Here is a 15,729-nt window from a genome sequence, read left to right on the forward strand (position 1 = left end):
ACTCTCCTGTCAACCATGCCACACCCCAACCTTGCTCAGTTTGTACCCTGCTATCCATCTCTCCAATAAAGAGAGAGTTGCTCAGTTTGTACCCTGCTATCCACCTCTCCAATAAAGAGAGAGTTGCTCAGTTTGTACCCTGCTATCCATCTCTCCAATAAAGAGAGAGTTGCTCAGTTTGTACCCTGCTATCCATCTCTCCAATAATGACCCAATCTTCCCCCTGTGATCTGCAAATGAAACAGCTCCCAATGCCTCAGACACCTGCTGATAAATTAAAACCACCTTTCTCTTCTTGGGCCATTTCAATGCCAAGTCCATGAACTGTACATGAACAACTCAATTTTTAAGGCATTTTTCACTGATGGTCCAATAGTGCTGAAAACTGTCACTGAGTGCCATTAATTATCTGCCTAGGAGAGTTTTAATGGCTGTGGCAGTGACCATATGCAAACCATGAATTATCTGCAATCTCCCCCAGCTGTGACATCACTGGGGGAAACATTGATAAGGCAGCACTCACAGAAAAGCCTTACAAGTCCCAGTATTATCTGCACAGAGACACAACATATGAAAACAATGGCAGATCTCTAAGTTCCAAGCCTACATAGCTCTTGTGAGGCATAAAAATAATATACTTGCTTTTTAAATGTATATTACAATTGCACAGGTCTCCAGCATCACCTCCAGTGCACAGACAGGAGGTGATAAATGTGAGTTCACACTATCTACTCCTTCCAACCAGCTTCTGCTACGTGGCAGGTGAGGCAAGGGCCAGGCTTTGGAAAGCTGGAGTGCAAGGCAGTACCTGCTGTAAATACTGCCTGGAGCTTCCAAAGCACCTCCATTTACAGTGACATCATTTTTTTCCTCAAGGCACAAGCTGCACAAACTGAAATGTGGACTCTCACAGCCACAGGATGGTTTGGCTGGAAGGGAACTTTACAGGTGCTCCTAAATCCGTATCAGAAAACCCGCCGGGCTGCAAACACTTAAATGCATAATTACCAACTGATGAGGGTTTTTTGCTTCTAGATTATTAAATGTCACCCAAATGAACAACTTTGGCACACCTGATGACTGACAAAATCCTGCATCAGCAGACAGCATCAAGCTTTCAGTCACGGGCCTGATCTTCTGCTCGTCGCTGCTTCCGTCGCCTGTGGAATTCTGATCATCGTTTTCCTCCTTATCGGACGGGGAAGAGGAAGTGACAACCACCTTCTTTTTTGCCACTTTCTTTTTTAAGTTGCTCTTTTTACTTTCTTTTACTGATCCTCTTTTAACCTTTTTCTTAGTGTCTTCATAAGACTCCTCATCAGAAGAGGATGAGTCATTCTGTTCTTTCTTGGAAATCTTCTTTTTGTGGCTTATTTTCCTCTTTTCTTTCGTTTCAGTTCGTTTTTTACGCCGCACGGCATCATCATCAGAACTCTCCTCTTTTTGGGGAGATTTCTCAGTATCAGAGGATAAATCAATGTGTACTCTTTTAGCTACTCTCTCTCTCAATTTTCTCTTTTCTGTAAACACGGGTTCCTTTTTCATTTTGTCATTTTCAGAAGAATTGCTACTTCCTTTCTCCAGAGATGACTTATCAAGATCAGAAGAGGAATCATCTTGTTCTTTCTTGAAACCTTTCTTTTTTAATTTTTCAGATTTCTTTGCTTTGCTTTCTGATCCTTTTTTGTTCTTCAGTCTGTCTTTTGAAGACTCCAACTTGTGCTCTTTCTTTACTGATTTCTCAGTACTCTCAGAAGAAGAATCATCCTGTGCCTTTTTCTTTTTCAAATCCTTCTTTTTCTTAACTTCAGGACTCTCCTCTTTTTCCAGTGAAGACTTCTCAGCATCAGATGACTCATCACATTTTCCCTTTGAAGATTTTTCTTTTGAGTCTCTGCTTAGCTTGTCCTTAGCAGCTGACCTCTTACCCGTTTTTTTATCTTTTGGAGAGTGATTAATTTCCTTCTCTGGAGAAGACTTCTCACCATCATCATCTTCTTCTTCAGATTTACCTCTCTTCTTCTTCAGATTTACCTTCCTCTTACTGCTTACTTTTTTCCTCTGCTCTTCTTCAGAGGAATCATAACTATCATCTTTTCTTGAGAATTTTTTTGATTTCTTTGCAGCCTCAATTTTACTCAACATTTGTATCTCTTTTTCCAACTCAGAATCATAGTTTGAAGAATCAGAGTAGTTTTGTCGTTTCTTTTTAGCGGCAGCAGCATTTTTAGCTGATTTGCCTCTTTTAGCATCTAAATCTGAACCGGAACTGGAACTCTTCCTTTTTCGTTTCCCATTTTCATCCTTTACTGGTGGACTCTTCTGTAAATCTGAAGTCTTTTGATTCTTTGCTGGTGCTTCACTGTTGCTCTCACTGTCTGAGGAGCTGCGACTCATCATGCCTGCTTCTTTAAGGACAGCTGGCACCTCATCAGAGTCTGAGCTGTGATCTAAGTCATATGGCTTTTTGGACTTGGAAAGTTTGTTAGGACTGGGACCATCAGCAGCGCTGTCAGAAGTATTTCTTTTATCGCTTTTCCTCCTGGGTTGCTTGGACGCTTTCCTCTTCTGTTTTTCATTGCTGGTGTCGTTGCTGTCCTCCTCTGAGTTGGATGTCAGGGGGCTGATGTCCGTGGGGCGCCTCAGGGGGGTGGTTTTGACGCGTGGTGACCTCCGAAGATCCGAGTCCTCCACGGGCACGGTGTCGTTCTCTGTGGAGGACTCGCTGCCGCCACTGTGGTTTTGTTTGCCAGAATCAGAGTTTGCTGCCCCAGCTTGAGGTTCATCAACCTCTTGAGATTCATCAATGTCTTTAGATGCATCAGCATCTTTAGATGCATCAGCATCTTTACTGTCCTTTTCTAGGCTGTTGTCTTGATCTTCAGCTTTAGCTGTGGACTCTGAAAGGGAAACAGGAGTCAATTTTACAATCAGTTCTTTTGTTCCTTTAGCCGAGGATTTTAGCTTGGCACCACCTTTGGTATCTTTCACAGGAGCGTTCGCTTTTGTATTTGAATTTGGAGCCTCATGATCTGCTGCTGTGTTTCCACTGTCCTGCTCATCTGATGGCATCTGAATCTCCATAGCAGATTCCAGAGTCTCAAAAATATCTTCAGGAACGGATGAGGGGATGGACACGATATCCATGTCCAAAGCCTCTGTACTGTTGGGCTCATACTGCGGTTCTTCATTTCTGCCAGACTTTTTCTCTTCCCCAGGAGCTGCCTTGTTATCTGTCTGCTCCACGGAGGGAACACTTTGATCCATGGGCTCATTGTCAGGCCGCTCTGACACGACTTTTTTCTGTGTCTGTGCGGCGTCATCATCTTTTAATGCCACATGTTCCTTTCCTTCATCTTTTTTCACCTCATTTTTTTCTGATCTAACCTCGGTTTTTTTCTCTTTGGTATTTTTATCTTTGATTTTAACATTCAATGCTTGAATCTCCAAGTTCAGGCCTTCTTCTAGTGACAGATGAGCTTTTTTCATGTCACTCAGCACAGATTTAAAAGCTTTCAGCTGGCACAGTTGCACAGTTGGGCTTATTTCTACATTTTCTGCAGCATTTTTCAAAAAGCTTACAAAGCTAGAATTCAGATTTGTTGTAGTTTCAATCAGTTTTTTTGTTTTCTTAAGCAAGTCTTTTGGCACCATTAGTGCTTTATAAGAATATGTTAGTGAACCTGAATATGAATTATCTAATTTTTTTTCTTCCCCATTACAATTTGCATTATTTTTCTTTGGAGAAAACTTGACTGCGTGGTCATAGATTTTACTTTTTTCATTTTCAACTTTCATCTTTTTTTTGTTTTGTTGAAGTAACTGTTCTAAATTTTCAAAGACACTGTCACATGCAGTGACCAAGTCCAACAAAGGCTCTGGATGGCAAATATAGCAGTGCCACTGGTTGTTTTCATCCAGGATAGTCGAGAGCTCCTTTCGGCCCAGGTTGCGCAGAATGCACTTTTTACAGAAGGCGTTATGGCAAAAGTCACAGCAAATCAAATTTCCACCTTCAGCACACCACCTGCAATGAGATTGAGAAAGTCAAGGGTTTTGTCTCCACACCAACAAGGTGATACATTATTAAGTTTTCACATATTTAAAAATTCAGGTGATGAACAGATATCCATTACTTGAAACTGTTACTGAAAAGCTCACTGGAGAATTGCAAAGTCAGAAAATTCATGTTTTAGATTAGCAGCTCATAAAGCTGAAATGGTCAGTAATTTTTAAACAGAATTTTAGCACTGATTTCTTTAAAAAAGAGAAAAAAATTCATTAAAACTTCTTTTCCCTGTTTCTTCTGAAAATCTGTGATTTATTTTACAGCAAAATTAATAAGCTTCAGTCTTTCTAGCCTTAAGTCATATATTACTACTGCAGTACACAAAGACTGAAAAGTGGTGGACAAGAAGCTCATAGAAACCACAGACTGCATAATTGTTACTGAATTACACATTTAGATATTTCACATAAGGACAGAGAAGTTCTTTGATATTTCAAAAGCGGGAGATGCATCTGGAGAACTGAATTTCTTTGGCTCATAAAGTTTAGAATGTCAGATTCTAGCCCCATCTTTAAGGTGCTAGGAAGGTGGCATGTTATTTAACTAGAAATGTGATATCCCACAAGAGTTTGTTATTAGATTTCTTTAAAAATGTTTTCCTCTTCATTACTAAAACAAGCAGTTAAAAAATCCTAAGGTTCAGTATTTCTTGTTGCCAAATAATTGGTGATTCAGCTCTTATGTACTTGTCTTTACTTGTCAATAATGTCACAAGAGCAAGAAAAAAGAGCCCCAAATCAGTAGAGCTGTGGATGTTACTTCAGTTTTTGTACACTCTCCCATTTTGCACACACTGCAGTTTTTGTACACAGTGCAGTTTTTGCACACACTGCAGTTTTTGCACACTTACCTACACTGTTCATCCATCCCATCTGAATCACGACTGATGTCATCACTCATGTAATATTTGTAGCAAGTCTGTAAAGAAAGAGAGAGGACAAGGAATTCTTTATTAAATCTCAACTGGGCTTCAGCAGTTCATTAGATTTCAGCATGCATTAGAAGCAAGCCAGCAAAAGCAGCAGCTGCAAGGTCCTCAGTATTCTAAGTCTTTTACATTTGTTTTAATCTAAAAAACATCTTCCATGGTCCCAAATCATGACTTATTTAGAGGGCTCAAGGTTTGTTTGAAAATTTAACAGGCTTTTGTTAATGGATGCATATTTGTGTATTTTAGAACATCAGTTGAATACTTCTCTCCAGTCTGAATGTTTCTCCCATCTATTTCCTAGGTAAATCAGCACCACATCCTCCCTGACACAATTAATCCCACATCAATTACAATTTTCAGCTGGATGCTCCTTATGTTACCATGTGATGCCATAAAGCTTTAGATTAAAAAGTCTTCAGCATTTATCATGATGTTAACATCCAAGAATTCAATTTCCAGGTGCAAACAAAGCATCTTCATTTGCAAATTTGGTAATGGTAATAAAAAAATACAAATGACTCAGCTAGGAGTACTCAGCTAGGAGCTGCTGAATTGCTGACACCAAATTTTGAGGGTTTGGTGTTATTTTTTTCCCAGCTGTTACTGAAAAATGCTGTCCCAGACCTGTAGCTCTACTTTAAACAGGCATTAATACAATTCAGAATGCAGAAGAGGCTTCATCCCTGAACTGACAATGATGATGCCCCATTATCTGGCACAGACTTGCACATCAAACAACCAAAAATCAAAATAAAACCCCAGTAAAATCTGATGTTTAGACACTTGATGGAAGATTCACAGTCAAAGGAAAACAGTTTCTCAGGTCTGGGACTTTTACCTAAGTAGGTAAGAGAAAAATAAGGGCAGAACTAGGCACAGAAATAATGGAAGAGCTGGAGATGAGGGGCTTCCATTCCTCCCTCTCACATTCACAAAAGGCCATGCTCAATCCAGGGAAACCAGAGAAAATCAAGGGAACAAGCCCTGATGTAATTCAGGGAGCAGAGCTCCCAATCAAGAGCTCCTGTTGAGCCCAAGAGCCTGACCAGGTTACAAAAATGACCCAGGCACTGGTCACACTGCAGGAGGGCAGGAACACCCCAATGGAGGTGGGAAAAGGTCACCTTGTGAGCTGATTTTTGTAAAAACCACATTCTGTAAAAGAAACAAGCCAGAATGCAGAGAAGAACCAGCCTAGATGGGCATGGCTGAGTCTGTAACACTAATGAGGAACTGGGGAGGAAGAGGAGGAGGAAGATCAGGGAAATGCTCCCTGTACATTGTAACACAGAACTGTTTCTCTTTAGCAATACCTTATAAATACAAAATCTCCATCACTAGAGAAATATGCCAAGAGAGATCTCTGGAGCTCTCTGGAAGTCAGCAGAGGCCTCCCCAGCAGGAGCAGGGACATTTCCTTCCTGCCCTGTCCCACCTCTTCCCTCTGCTGCCAACTCAGGGCCTGTGTGGAGGCACCAGGAAGCCACAGAGCTGAAGACTCAGATTATGGACTAAACCATCACTGCAAAGCTGCCAGAACTTGAACCAGTCCAGAAGCTGGCAGAAATAGAGATGGCTTTGAAGCTGCTTTTCTGCTCCTTATTTCAGTTCTGTTTTACATGGAATGCTTTAGCAGGAGATGCAGACTTGGATCTGTTCTTAAAATACATTGTGAGTAGGCAGAAATTTCAGACAGATCGTTTTACATTAAAAATTCACTAAGATTATACCCTTAAAGCTATAAAGTAAATAACAAAGAAACCACCACCAGTTTAATTGGGATGTAAGAAAAAAGGAAAATGAATTCATAAGTATATTTGCTTTTTTTCCCTCCTTTTAGTTTCCTTAATTGTAACAGCTAATGACTGAAAACTTTGTCAACTAATGAACAAGAATTACTCCCACAAAAATCCCACCCAAACCAACTAATATGACATTATGAAACAAAAATAAACAGAACTGTTTACCACATACCTTACAAATAAGCACTTTGAGTGTAGGGTGTCTATAGATTGAATCCTTTTGAAAATGGTTCACCTGCTGCCCACAAGCTGTACAGCTCACAATTCCATGGAGTCCTTCTTCTATGGAGAGGATTACAAACAACACATCAATTGTTTCCATTCTCATTTAAGAAATCTGTAGATACCTATTGCATTTTCTTGCAATATTCTGGCCTGGAAGGTTTTTCATAGGCCTTTGTTTCTGCACCACCCAGCAGCAGAGAAATCTTTCTGTAACCATTTGCCACTTTAAGACTGAATTTTCCCCTGATTTCTGTGCTGCACTTGGGGTCAAGGTACAATTTTTTCCCTCTGAGAGGTTTAAGTTGGGTTAACTGGTCACCTCATGAAAACACACCTAAATTAAGAGTCATCACTAGAATTCTTTCATAGCAGCTCTGATATTCTGGATAACCTTCCCCATTTAATCTTAGTTCAACAAACACCACTGCAATTCATGTTCACATTATGACATTTCTTTCACAAACAGTTTTAGCTTCTCAAAGAAAAACACAGAAAACTCATAGAAAATGCAAGTAATCCCTGTAATAGTGACTGAAAAACCTTTTCTCACATTTTGTTCCCTTCCTGACAGTGGTTTTTGGGTTTTTCTGAAACTACACTTTTGCCATAATCCACATGTTCTCCCCATGTTGCTGATTGCTCCCATGGTGTGTGCACCACTCTGCTGCTGCATCTACATTTGGTCAAAAAAGCTTTTTTTTTTTTTTAATGCCAACCCCTCATTTCACTTCAGAAGGGGTGAACTTGGGCCTGGCAGGCTCACTCCATGTCAGACTCTTAATTAATACTCAAAGATTTTTTTTGTTGCTGTTTTTTGTTTGTTTGTTTTGGGTTTTTTTGTTTTTATTGTTTTTTGTTTTCAACAGCAGAAAAAGGAAGAAAATCATTGGTGAAAGTTCTGCACTTCCAAAAGGCCAATTTGGATCAAGCAGATACAGGTTTGATAAGAGGTCACTGAATTGTGACTTGTCCTTTGCTGTCATGCTCAGTGATTAAATTAATAAGGGAATTAACTCAAACAGTTGAATTTAATGAGTGCAATCTGAGTACAGACTCTGAATTTTTTCTTTTTTTAATTAAATAATCACTACCCCAGAATCAGAACCAAGCTCCAACACAGCAGCATGTTAAGGAACTGAAAAACATTCTCAAGACACAGTGCAAGCTCCCAGCACTCTGCTGCTGAAGCACAGCCTCAGATGGCTCAGGGGGCAGTGAAACAGCAGATCCTACCTCAGTGCAATTCTGGATACAGGATGTGCTTGCACCCTCCAGCCATTCCTGACTGCACAGACCCTGGGCACCTGCAAGCCCCTCTGAGGAGCTCCAAACCAGCTCAAACCTCACTTTTAAACACTGCTGTGACCATGGATGAACCCATCCATCCCATCACTCTCCTCAGGAAAGAATCCCACATTCTGCAGCACAGAGCCAAGGCTGACACACAGCAGAGTCCTTCAACTGCAGCAGGAATCACCCAGGGAGAACATGATATTCCCTGCCAAGCCCTGAACCTCTTCCCTCTTTTCCACAACCAAAGGGATGCACTACAGCCTCCTTCCTCAAACCTGCAAGCTGGCACCAGGAAAAGAGAGAATTTATGAGGCAAACCTTTGTAAACCATGTTACTACTACAAATGATGATGATCCAAAGAAATTTAACTACCACTCATTCATTAATACTGATAAACTACTTGGTTAAGAATATTCCTAACAAAATTTATTAGCAAAAATACAACCACAACCACACTGCAGACACAAAACTTGAAAATAATAACACAATGCCTCTTACAGTCTTAGGTAAGAGCATTTGCATGCTAGAAAGGCCAGATTTCTGCTTCTACCTCTATTTCTAATACACATAGTATATATAATTCCTACTAGGAATGCAAATATTTATAAAATATATATGTGAGGCATAGTACATGAGTAACCAGTCCAGATACACAAAGGAAGGCCTGCAAATTGCCTAGGGATGGAGATTAAAACAGCTGGAAGGGCAGGTGATCCAAACTGTCAGACACAGGCCACAAAGATCAAGCACAAGTGTCTCATCTTTTTAACACTGTACCCCTGCAAAGTTCTGCTGGACCATATGCAGAATTGTTTGAAGCACAAATGGAAAAAGCATTCTTATATGAACAGGACATCTTGCATGAATAAAACAGAACCAACTTTTGAAGTTGTAATTTAGAGAAAACATCAATGCTCCAAATGTCACTGACACCACACAAGGCCAGGTGTAAGCACAAGCACATTTCCACAGTCACATTTCCCTCCCCTTCACCCACAGAAACAGCACTCCATAAATTACTTTAAAGGAGAGCAAGGATCTCAAATGATAAAATGGGAAGGATGAAGAGTGTGTGCAAGAGCTGTTTGTACTGCTGGAGGTGTGTGAGCTAAGATATTGCAGCAGGGTTAACAAAAATATCCACTTTCTTATTGGCTATGTTATACATAATCCTCCCTCCTCCCCTTTGCTTTTGGGGGAAAAAAAAAAGAGAAATTAATTTCTTTTAGTATTGTAATCTACCTTACTTCTCACTTTTAGCAGCAGCTATGGAAAACCAGCTGACACAGTAGCTTTTCAAAGGTAATCCTCAGAAGGGCCCACTGCTAGGGAATTTCCCACAATTTCAAAGCAAAAGAAAGAAGTCTTTGTGTTGTTTGAGGGTTTAGGATTTTTCTAAGCTCACTGATGGGTAATCTGCTCATACATGTCCCTGCTCAAACATGGTTGCTTTCCTGGTCACTCAGTGAACATTCCTGTATCAATGGTGCTCCAATTCCTTTAAAAAAGGAATACCTGGGACACCTGATTGCAACCAAGCAACTGCACCTAATGAAGCATCTATTGCACCTATTGAAAAGAAGGAGTTTAATGGGAACTAATCTTAGCTTTCACTGCTGCATGGCAGGGGCAGCAATGGAGGCTAATTTCTACCAGCTAAAATCCTTAATGAACAAAAAGCCAGAAGAGTGGAGGTATTTTTAGGATAATTTATCAGAAATATGGACAATTTTTAGATGTACCAAATGTGGTCATAAGCAACAATTTAAACCCATTTCAACAGATGTTTTAAATTGTATTTACCTCCACGCTTTTTGGGAGCTTCAGGTTTCATTTTAACGGTATTTCTGCTTCTAAATTCAGGCCCTTTAAAATCATCTTTGTCTTCATTCAGCACTGGCTCAGGCTGTACAACCACTGTACCTAGAATAATTTTATTTAGAAATTGGAAACCATTACACATCCAAGTGAAGTGCAAAAGTTCTGATTAATAAAGCCAACAAAAAAAAAAAAAAAAAAGTGCAATCTGTTGACTAAAACTCAACATAGTTTCGAATGCACAGATGTTCACAGAAAGAAAAAAAACAACCAAAAAACAAAACCCCAAAACCAACACCACACATTTCAAACTACATCTGTGTTGTAGCTGTAGGACAGAAGCCAAGGACTGAATGGGCTGAGGAGCAAATTCTGCTCTTTGTGCTCTGCTGTGGCACATGCATGACAGGACTGTCACACTGCTGGGGCTGCAGGACAGGAACTTGCTCCCAATAAAGGACATCACTGAAATCCACCCTATGCTCTTCTCTCTTTGCCCCTTCTATTCAGTTTCCCTCATCTTCATTGATTTCAGTATGAAATACACAAAAAAGCAATAAATAAAACCTGCTTTGTCTTTAACAATATTCAAAATCTGACATTTTCATTTAAATAAAGTACTAATCAAAATTATGTGAAGGAAAAAAAAACTTTTCCTATTAAGAGCCCAGTTTTGTGGTGAGGACACTGAAAATAATCTAATATTCTGAAAAAATCATTTTAGAGGGACTGCTCTCAATACTGCTCCTCACACAGTGAAGAGCAGCAATTTTTCCTGTAACTTCCATAGGTAAGAAAAGGAGGAGATGAATCCAACTCACACTGCAGCTAAGAGGGATGCAGGCCTACAGTATTAACTGCTTCTAAAAAATGTGCTTAAAAATAGATCCAATAATGGCATTTTTCCCCCAGAGTTAGTTTTGCTTTTGTTAATCTAATTGCTAATAACCCCAAAGACAGAACAGTAAAATAAGACCTCCAAGTGCCAGAGCTTGAGACTCTTGCAAAACAACAGAATAAATAATTTCCCCTGTTTTGTGATGGTTTTATACAGATGTCAGCAGGCACTTGAAATTAAGCCACCAGCACACATCCTTGTGCACCCCCAGATTAAAATCTGCTGGGTCCCAAACTGAAAGTGCTCAGGTTCCTCATTTTGTGGGCAGAAAACCAACAGGACCTTCAAGAGGCATTTTACTGAATCATGTGCATTCTAGTGAATTATTTATGCTGCATCATAATCTCGGCTAATTTGCTGAATTCAGAAGCAAAAAAAAAATAAAAAAATAAAAGACATGACCTACCTTTAGGCAAGCTTTGCATATCTACATCATTCTCTGAGTTCTCATTTGAAATATCTTCATTTACAGTTTCATCTGCAATTTGTTCATCATCTGACCCAACATATTTTGTTACAACTGTAGGTTTCCTGCATAAACAGAAAAAAACCCCATGCTCTGACAAACAGTACAAACTGCAATTCAGGTAAACTTGGCAGGCAAAACACCATAGGAACTGTGAAAAACTAGGTTATTTTAAAATTAATTAAAGCCATTATGCGCTGGGATGCTCCAAATTATTACTATACAACTGTAGGACAATTTTCTGGTTTGGAATAGGATTTCTCCCTCTCATGTGAAATAAAGTATATACTAATAAAATCTTTTTGTTGTAAAATCGAGGTGTGATGTATTTTTAAGAAAGTCACAATTCCAGGAAAGAAGTGTAAATGAAACAGAGGTGAATGTCTGCTCATGAATTTTATCCATCATTCCAGGTTTAACAGGCAGCACAAAGAGAACACACAGATTACAAAATTACAAAAAGCACCTTGGCAGAAGAGATGCTTGCAAGATAATGAAGGAAATGCAGAAAGAAATGAAAAAGCTGACTACTGAACAAAAGGATCAGCTGACAGAATTCCACACAAACAATTTAAACTGGTGAATTTACTATGTCAGGATGGGGAGAAAATAATACAAAATATGGAGCAAATTTTTCAATAATCTGAAGGCAATGCATGAACTACTGCAGGATACTGGTTTTGTCAATATAAGGTAGAATATGGTAAATGGATGAGTGAAAATTCCTTTAGTGATAAGAGAGGAAGCAAAACACAGGACTAAGGAAGTTTATACATTAAAAGAGTTCAGCAGGACACTCATGAGGGAGAAACTAAAGCCAAATATAAAATCACACTTGCAAATATGGCATCAAGACAAACATAAAAAGGAGACTGAAGAGTATCCATTCCAGCAGACATGGTAAAATAAAGCAACTTTGATTAAAAGGAGAGAGAAAAGAGATCCAGGCTTCTAAAGAGCAGCACTAAGGCAGCTGTTGAAAGCTCAACTCCCTGCACTGTTCACTGGATTTAATAAAAATCACAGAGGACAGGGTTTGAGTGAGCACCAGCTGAGAGCAGGTGAGGAGGAATTTCACTGGGCTAAGCTCTTACTTGGGACAGAAATAATTTGTTTCCTGTAGGTTCAAGCAGTTGGTAAACAATTCACTCCATACTTCTTAGATCAAAGAAGGAAAAAGAAAAAGCAGGGACACAGCAAATGGCAGTTTCTGCACAGGACAACTCAACAGCACAGTCTGATGCTGCACTCTCCCAATAGTGAAGCACATAAAATATTTTTTTCTGTATGACCCAAATTACATTTTGGGAAAAATCCTACATGTACAAATAGCAACACTGAAGGAATTCTTGTATAAACTCCTTTGTCCTGAAGATATGGAATAATCTTGTCTTTGTAAATAATAATCAAGCTTTAGCATCTTAACCTTTTATCCTGAGAGATGGTTTGAATTTTAAGTGCACTGTGAGGCATTTGTTTTACCAGCACTCCATAACTTCATGGATTTTTACCAAAAATATTTGACACTGCACCCACTTTTCTATAGCTTCCCACACCCAAAACTAATTTATTTGTTTTTATTTTCCAAACCAACCTTTTGGAACGGGATGATCCTAAGGATTTGGTTCTTTCTGAAGAACTACTTCCCTAGAAACAAGAAAAAAAGGTAAAAGTCAGTACATTTATATCCAAGGGAACTGTCAAAAAGCAATTTCTTGCATTAACTAGAAACAACTCAGAAATCACCAGTGCCCTTAAAAAATTTAAAAATTATTTTAAAATAATTAAAAAATAATTTTTATTTTTAAATAATTTTAAAATAAGGAGAAGCAGTAAGTACAAGTGACAATTTCAACAGTCATGCCAGTTCAGTTCAACTGAATCTCTGGAGTTTCAGGTCAGAAGTCAGCAGCTCACCCAGGTTTGGGAATGCTCTTCTTGGTGTGTGAAGAAACCATCCCCTGTCCCAGACATCCTTGCAGAGGGCTCTGGCACCCAGCAGTGGCAGCAGCCTGCAGCCACAGACTGCCAGCAGAGCAGACTCTTGGTGTGTGCCTGCTGTGCCAGAAAGCACTGGCTGCCTTCAGAGCAAAACTGATTCTTTCATTGTTTTTGCACTCAGATCACAACTAGGGCTGGGCAGTTGAAAATACCTGAATTTTCAGCAGTAAAGGCAAACTAAGGCCTGACACTGGCACTTGTGTTTTCTCTACAATGTTAAGATCTTGTCCACCAGAATGCCTCCAACAGGAGAACAGACAGAAGTAAGAAACACATGAAAAATTCCTGCTCAGTTTAGCACAGATCCAGTGTGCCCATTTAATTTTTTTCAAAAAGGAAGCATCTTTGCCTAAAGAACAACTGTGAACAGGGTGAAGGGGGATGACATTAATGGTGCTTCTGACAGTATTGTTGAAGTATTTATTGCAAAAGCAACAGAGTGAACTCAGCCACTGGGCACTAGACATGCAACTAGAATTCAAAAGCATTTTTATTCCTACCTCGTCCCTGTTGTTCTCCATTGAAGCTGGACTTCCTTTAGGTTCTCTACTTTTACCTGTGGACAGAAATTCAAGGAGTCCATTGAAATGCAAGGAACATCACAAGTCCTTCGCATTGCACATCACAGCATTGTTTATGTTTCACCTGGACAGAGTTAAATGTGACTGGTGCACTACAGAAAAGACATTCCATGGTGTGGCATACATTTTACAGAAATAATTCAGAAATCCCTTTCAGTTCAGTCCCTGGGAGCCTTGCTGCTGGTGAAGAAACACTGAAGCACTGCAAGTGCAACTGCATGCAGAAATAATATCATTAAAGCATTCTGCTGATCTCTAAGAATTTACCTACAGGTATTTTGTCTCACACATTTTGACATAAGAAACAAAATATTAAATCTGGAATCATGGAACCACAGACAAAAATCCTGTTTGAACCAAGTTCTGGTGAGAATTCCTATTTCTCAAGCTTGGGAACTGTGGAATATAAAGCCTAAAGATCTGCAACCTATTGGCACCTACTCCAATCCACCAGTCTTGGAAATGGAAGGGAAAGTTTGGAGTTCAGTGAGTGAATGATTCTTGTATGAAATTGCTCCAAAAGTTTAGGAACAGCAGGATTTTAACAGATGCTACTGAGTAGGAAGTATAATTACAGGATACTTATCAGGATTATTTGTGATTTTTAACAGAAGACTACAAGTACTGCAACTTCTCTATCCTTAAACTTCAGCTTTGGGAACACCAATTTATTTCTATACTTTGAAAAAACTGAATCACTTGGAGAATTCAATGCTGGATATTTGACCTCTGCAGAACTGAGTGAATTGCAGGGAAAATCATCCAGCCATTTCCACATGTGAAGGAGGAAATACAAAATGGAAGCAGACAATGTTTTTGGCCTGAAACTTCTCTGGAATATTAGAGGCATTCCCTATTGTGAAGGAGGAACTGAGATGTGCAAGGAGGGTGACATTTCTGCTGGAGCTTGGATACTGCCCACCTTCTACTCCTGACCAACTCTGCCCAAGTGATAAAGCCATGGAAAATACCAGCTTGGAGAGCTTGGCAGAGCTTTCCCTGCTCTGGCAGCCCCAGTGAGTGCAGACTCTGCACTCACACTGCCAGCCTGATGCTCATGTGCCATTCCAGCAGCAGCTGAACGTGCTGCAGGGCCAGCTTCTCCCTGTGCCCACTGCAGAGCCCCATGGCTGCAGCTCAGTGCTGACCTGGCTGCTCCTGCCCAGCCCCTCCAGGGCTGTCAGGGAGCACAGATTCCCCTGGGATTGCTGCTCCACTCTTGGAACAGGAGCAGGCTGGCTCTGGCTCTGCTGAGCTCTCTGCTGCTGGCAGCCATGCAGTGGAAGGAGGGAGACATCCAGTTCCAGTGCAGAGGGGATAAAGAACATTATTAAGGCTATGAAGCAAGTATTGCTTCCTGTTTTAACTGACCTCTGTGTGTGGCAGGCACAAAAGTTATGGGGATGGAGTAATATCAGCTAATAGCCAAGTGATTTCTAACAGCCAGCCTTCCTGGGCCACACACAACCACCTTCATCATCATCATCATCTCCCTCTGTAGCCATGATCTTTTCTGAAAAATCCTTTCCTTTGGATTTTTCCTCCTGAGAAGCTGAGAGGCCTCAGGAACAAAATGTAACCAATGGTTATCTGCTGCTGTGGAATGCAACAGGTGCATCTGGGATTGGGCTCATGGGGTTGTTT

General features: G+C 40.1%; 1 protein-coding gene across 6 annotated transcripts in view; it reads right to left on the reverse strand.

The window, feature by feature from the left end:
- ATRX (ATRX chromatin remodeler) overlaps window positions 1-15,729 on the reverse strand; it is a 71,248-nt gene that overhangs the window by 41,991 nt on the left and 13,528 nt on the right. For 5 of the 6 annotated variants that reach the window (XM_054641201.2, XM_054641207.2, XM_054641200.2 and 2 more), the window contains 7 exons: window positions 14,005-14,060; window positions 13,098-13,150; window positions 11,444-11,568; window positions 10,125-10,244; window positions 6,975-7,084; window positions 4,920-4,987; window positions 1,074-4,027 (listed from right to left, as the gene is read on the reverse strand). In XM_054641201.2, the coding sequence (XP_054497176.2) occupies window positions 1,074-4,027; window positions 4,920-4,987; window positions 6,975-7,084; window positions 10,125-10,244; window positions 11,444-11,568; window positions 13,098-13,150; window positions 14,005-14,060 (3,486 nt within the window). The remainder of the gene's footprint in view (window positions 1-1,073; window positions 4,028-4,919; window positions 4,988-6,974; window positions 7,085-10,124; window positions 10,245-11,443; window positions 11,569-13,097; window positions 13,151-14,004; window positions 14,061-15,729) is intronic. The other variant, XM_054641203.2, reaches the window with a different exon arrangement.

Source organism: Agelaius phoeniceus, chromosome 14, assembly GCF_051311805.1.
Source record: "Agelaius phoeniceus isolate bAgePho1 chromosome 14, bAgePho1.hap1, whole genome shotgun sequence".
Taxonomy (NCBI): Eukaryota; Metazoa; Chordata; class Aves; order Passeriformes; family Icteridae; genus Agelaius; species Agelaius phoeniceus.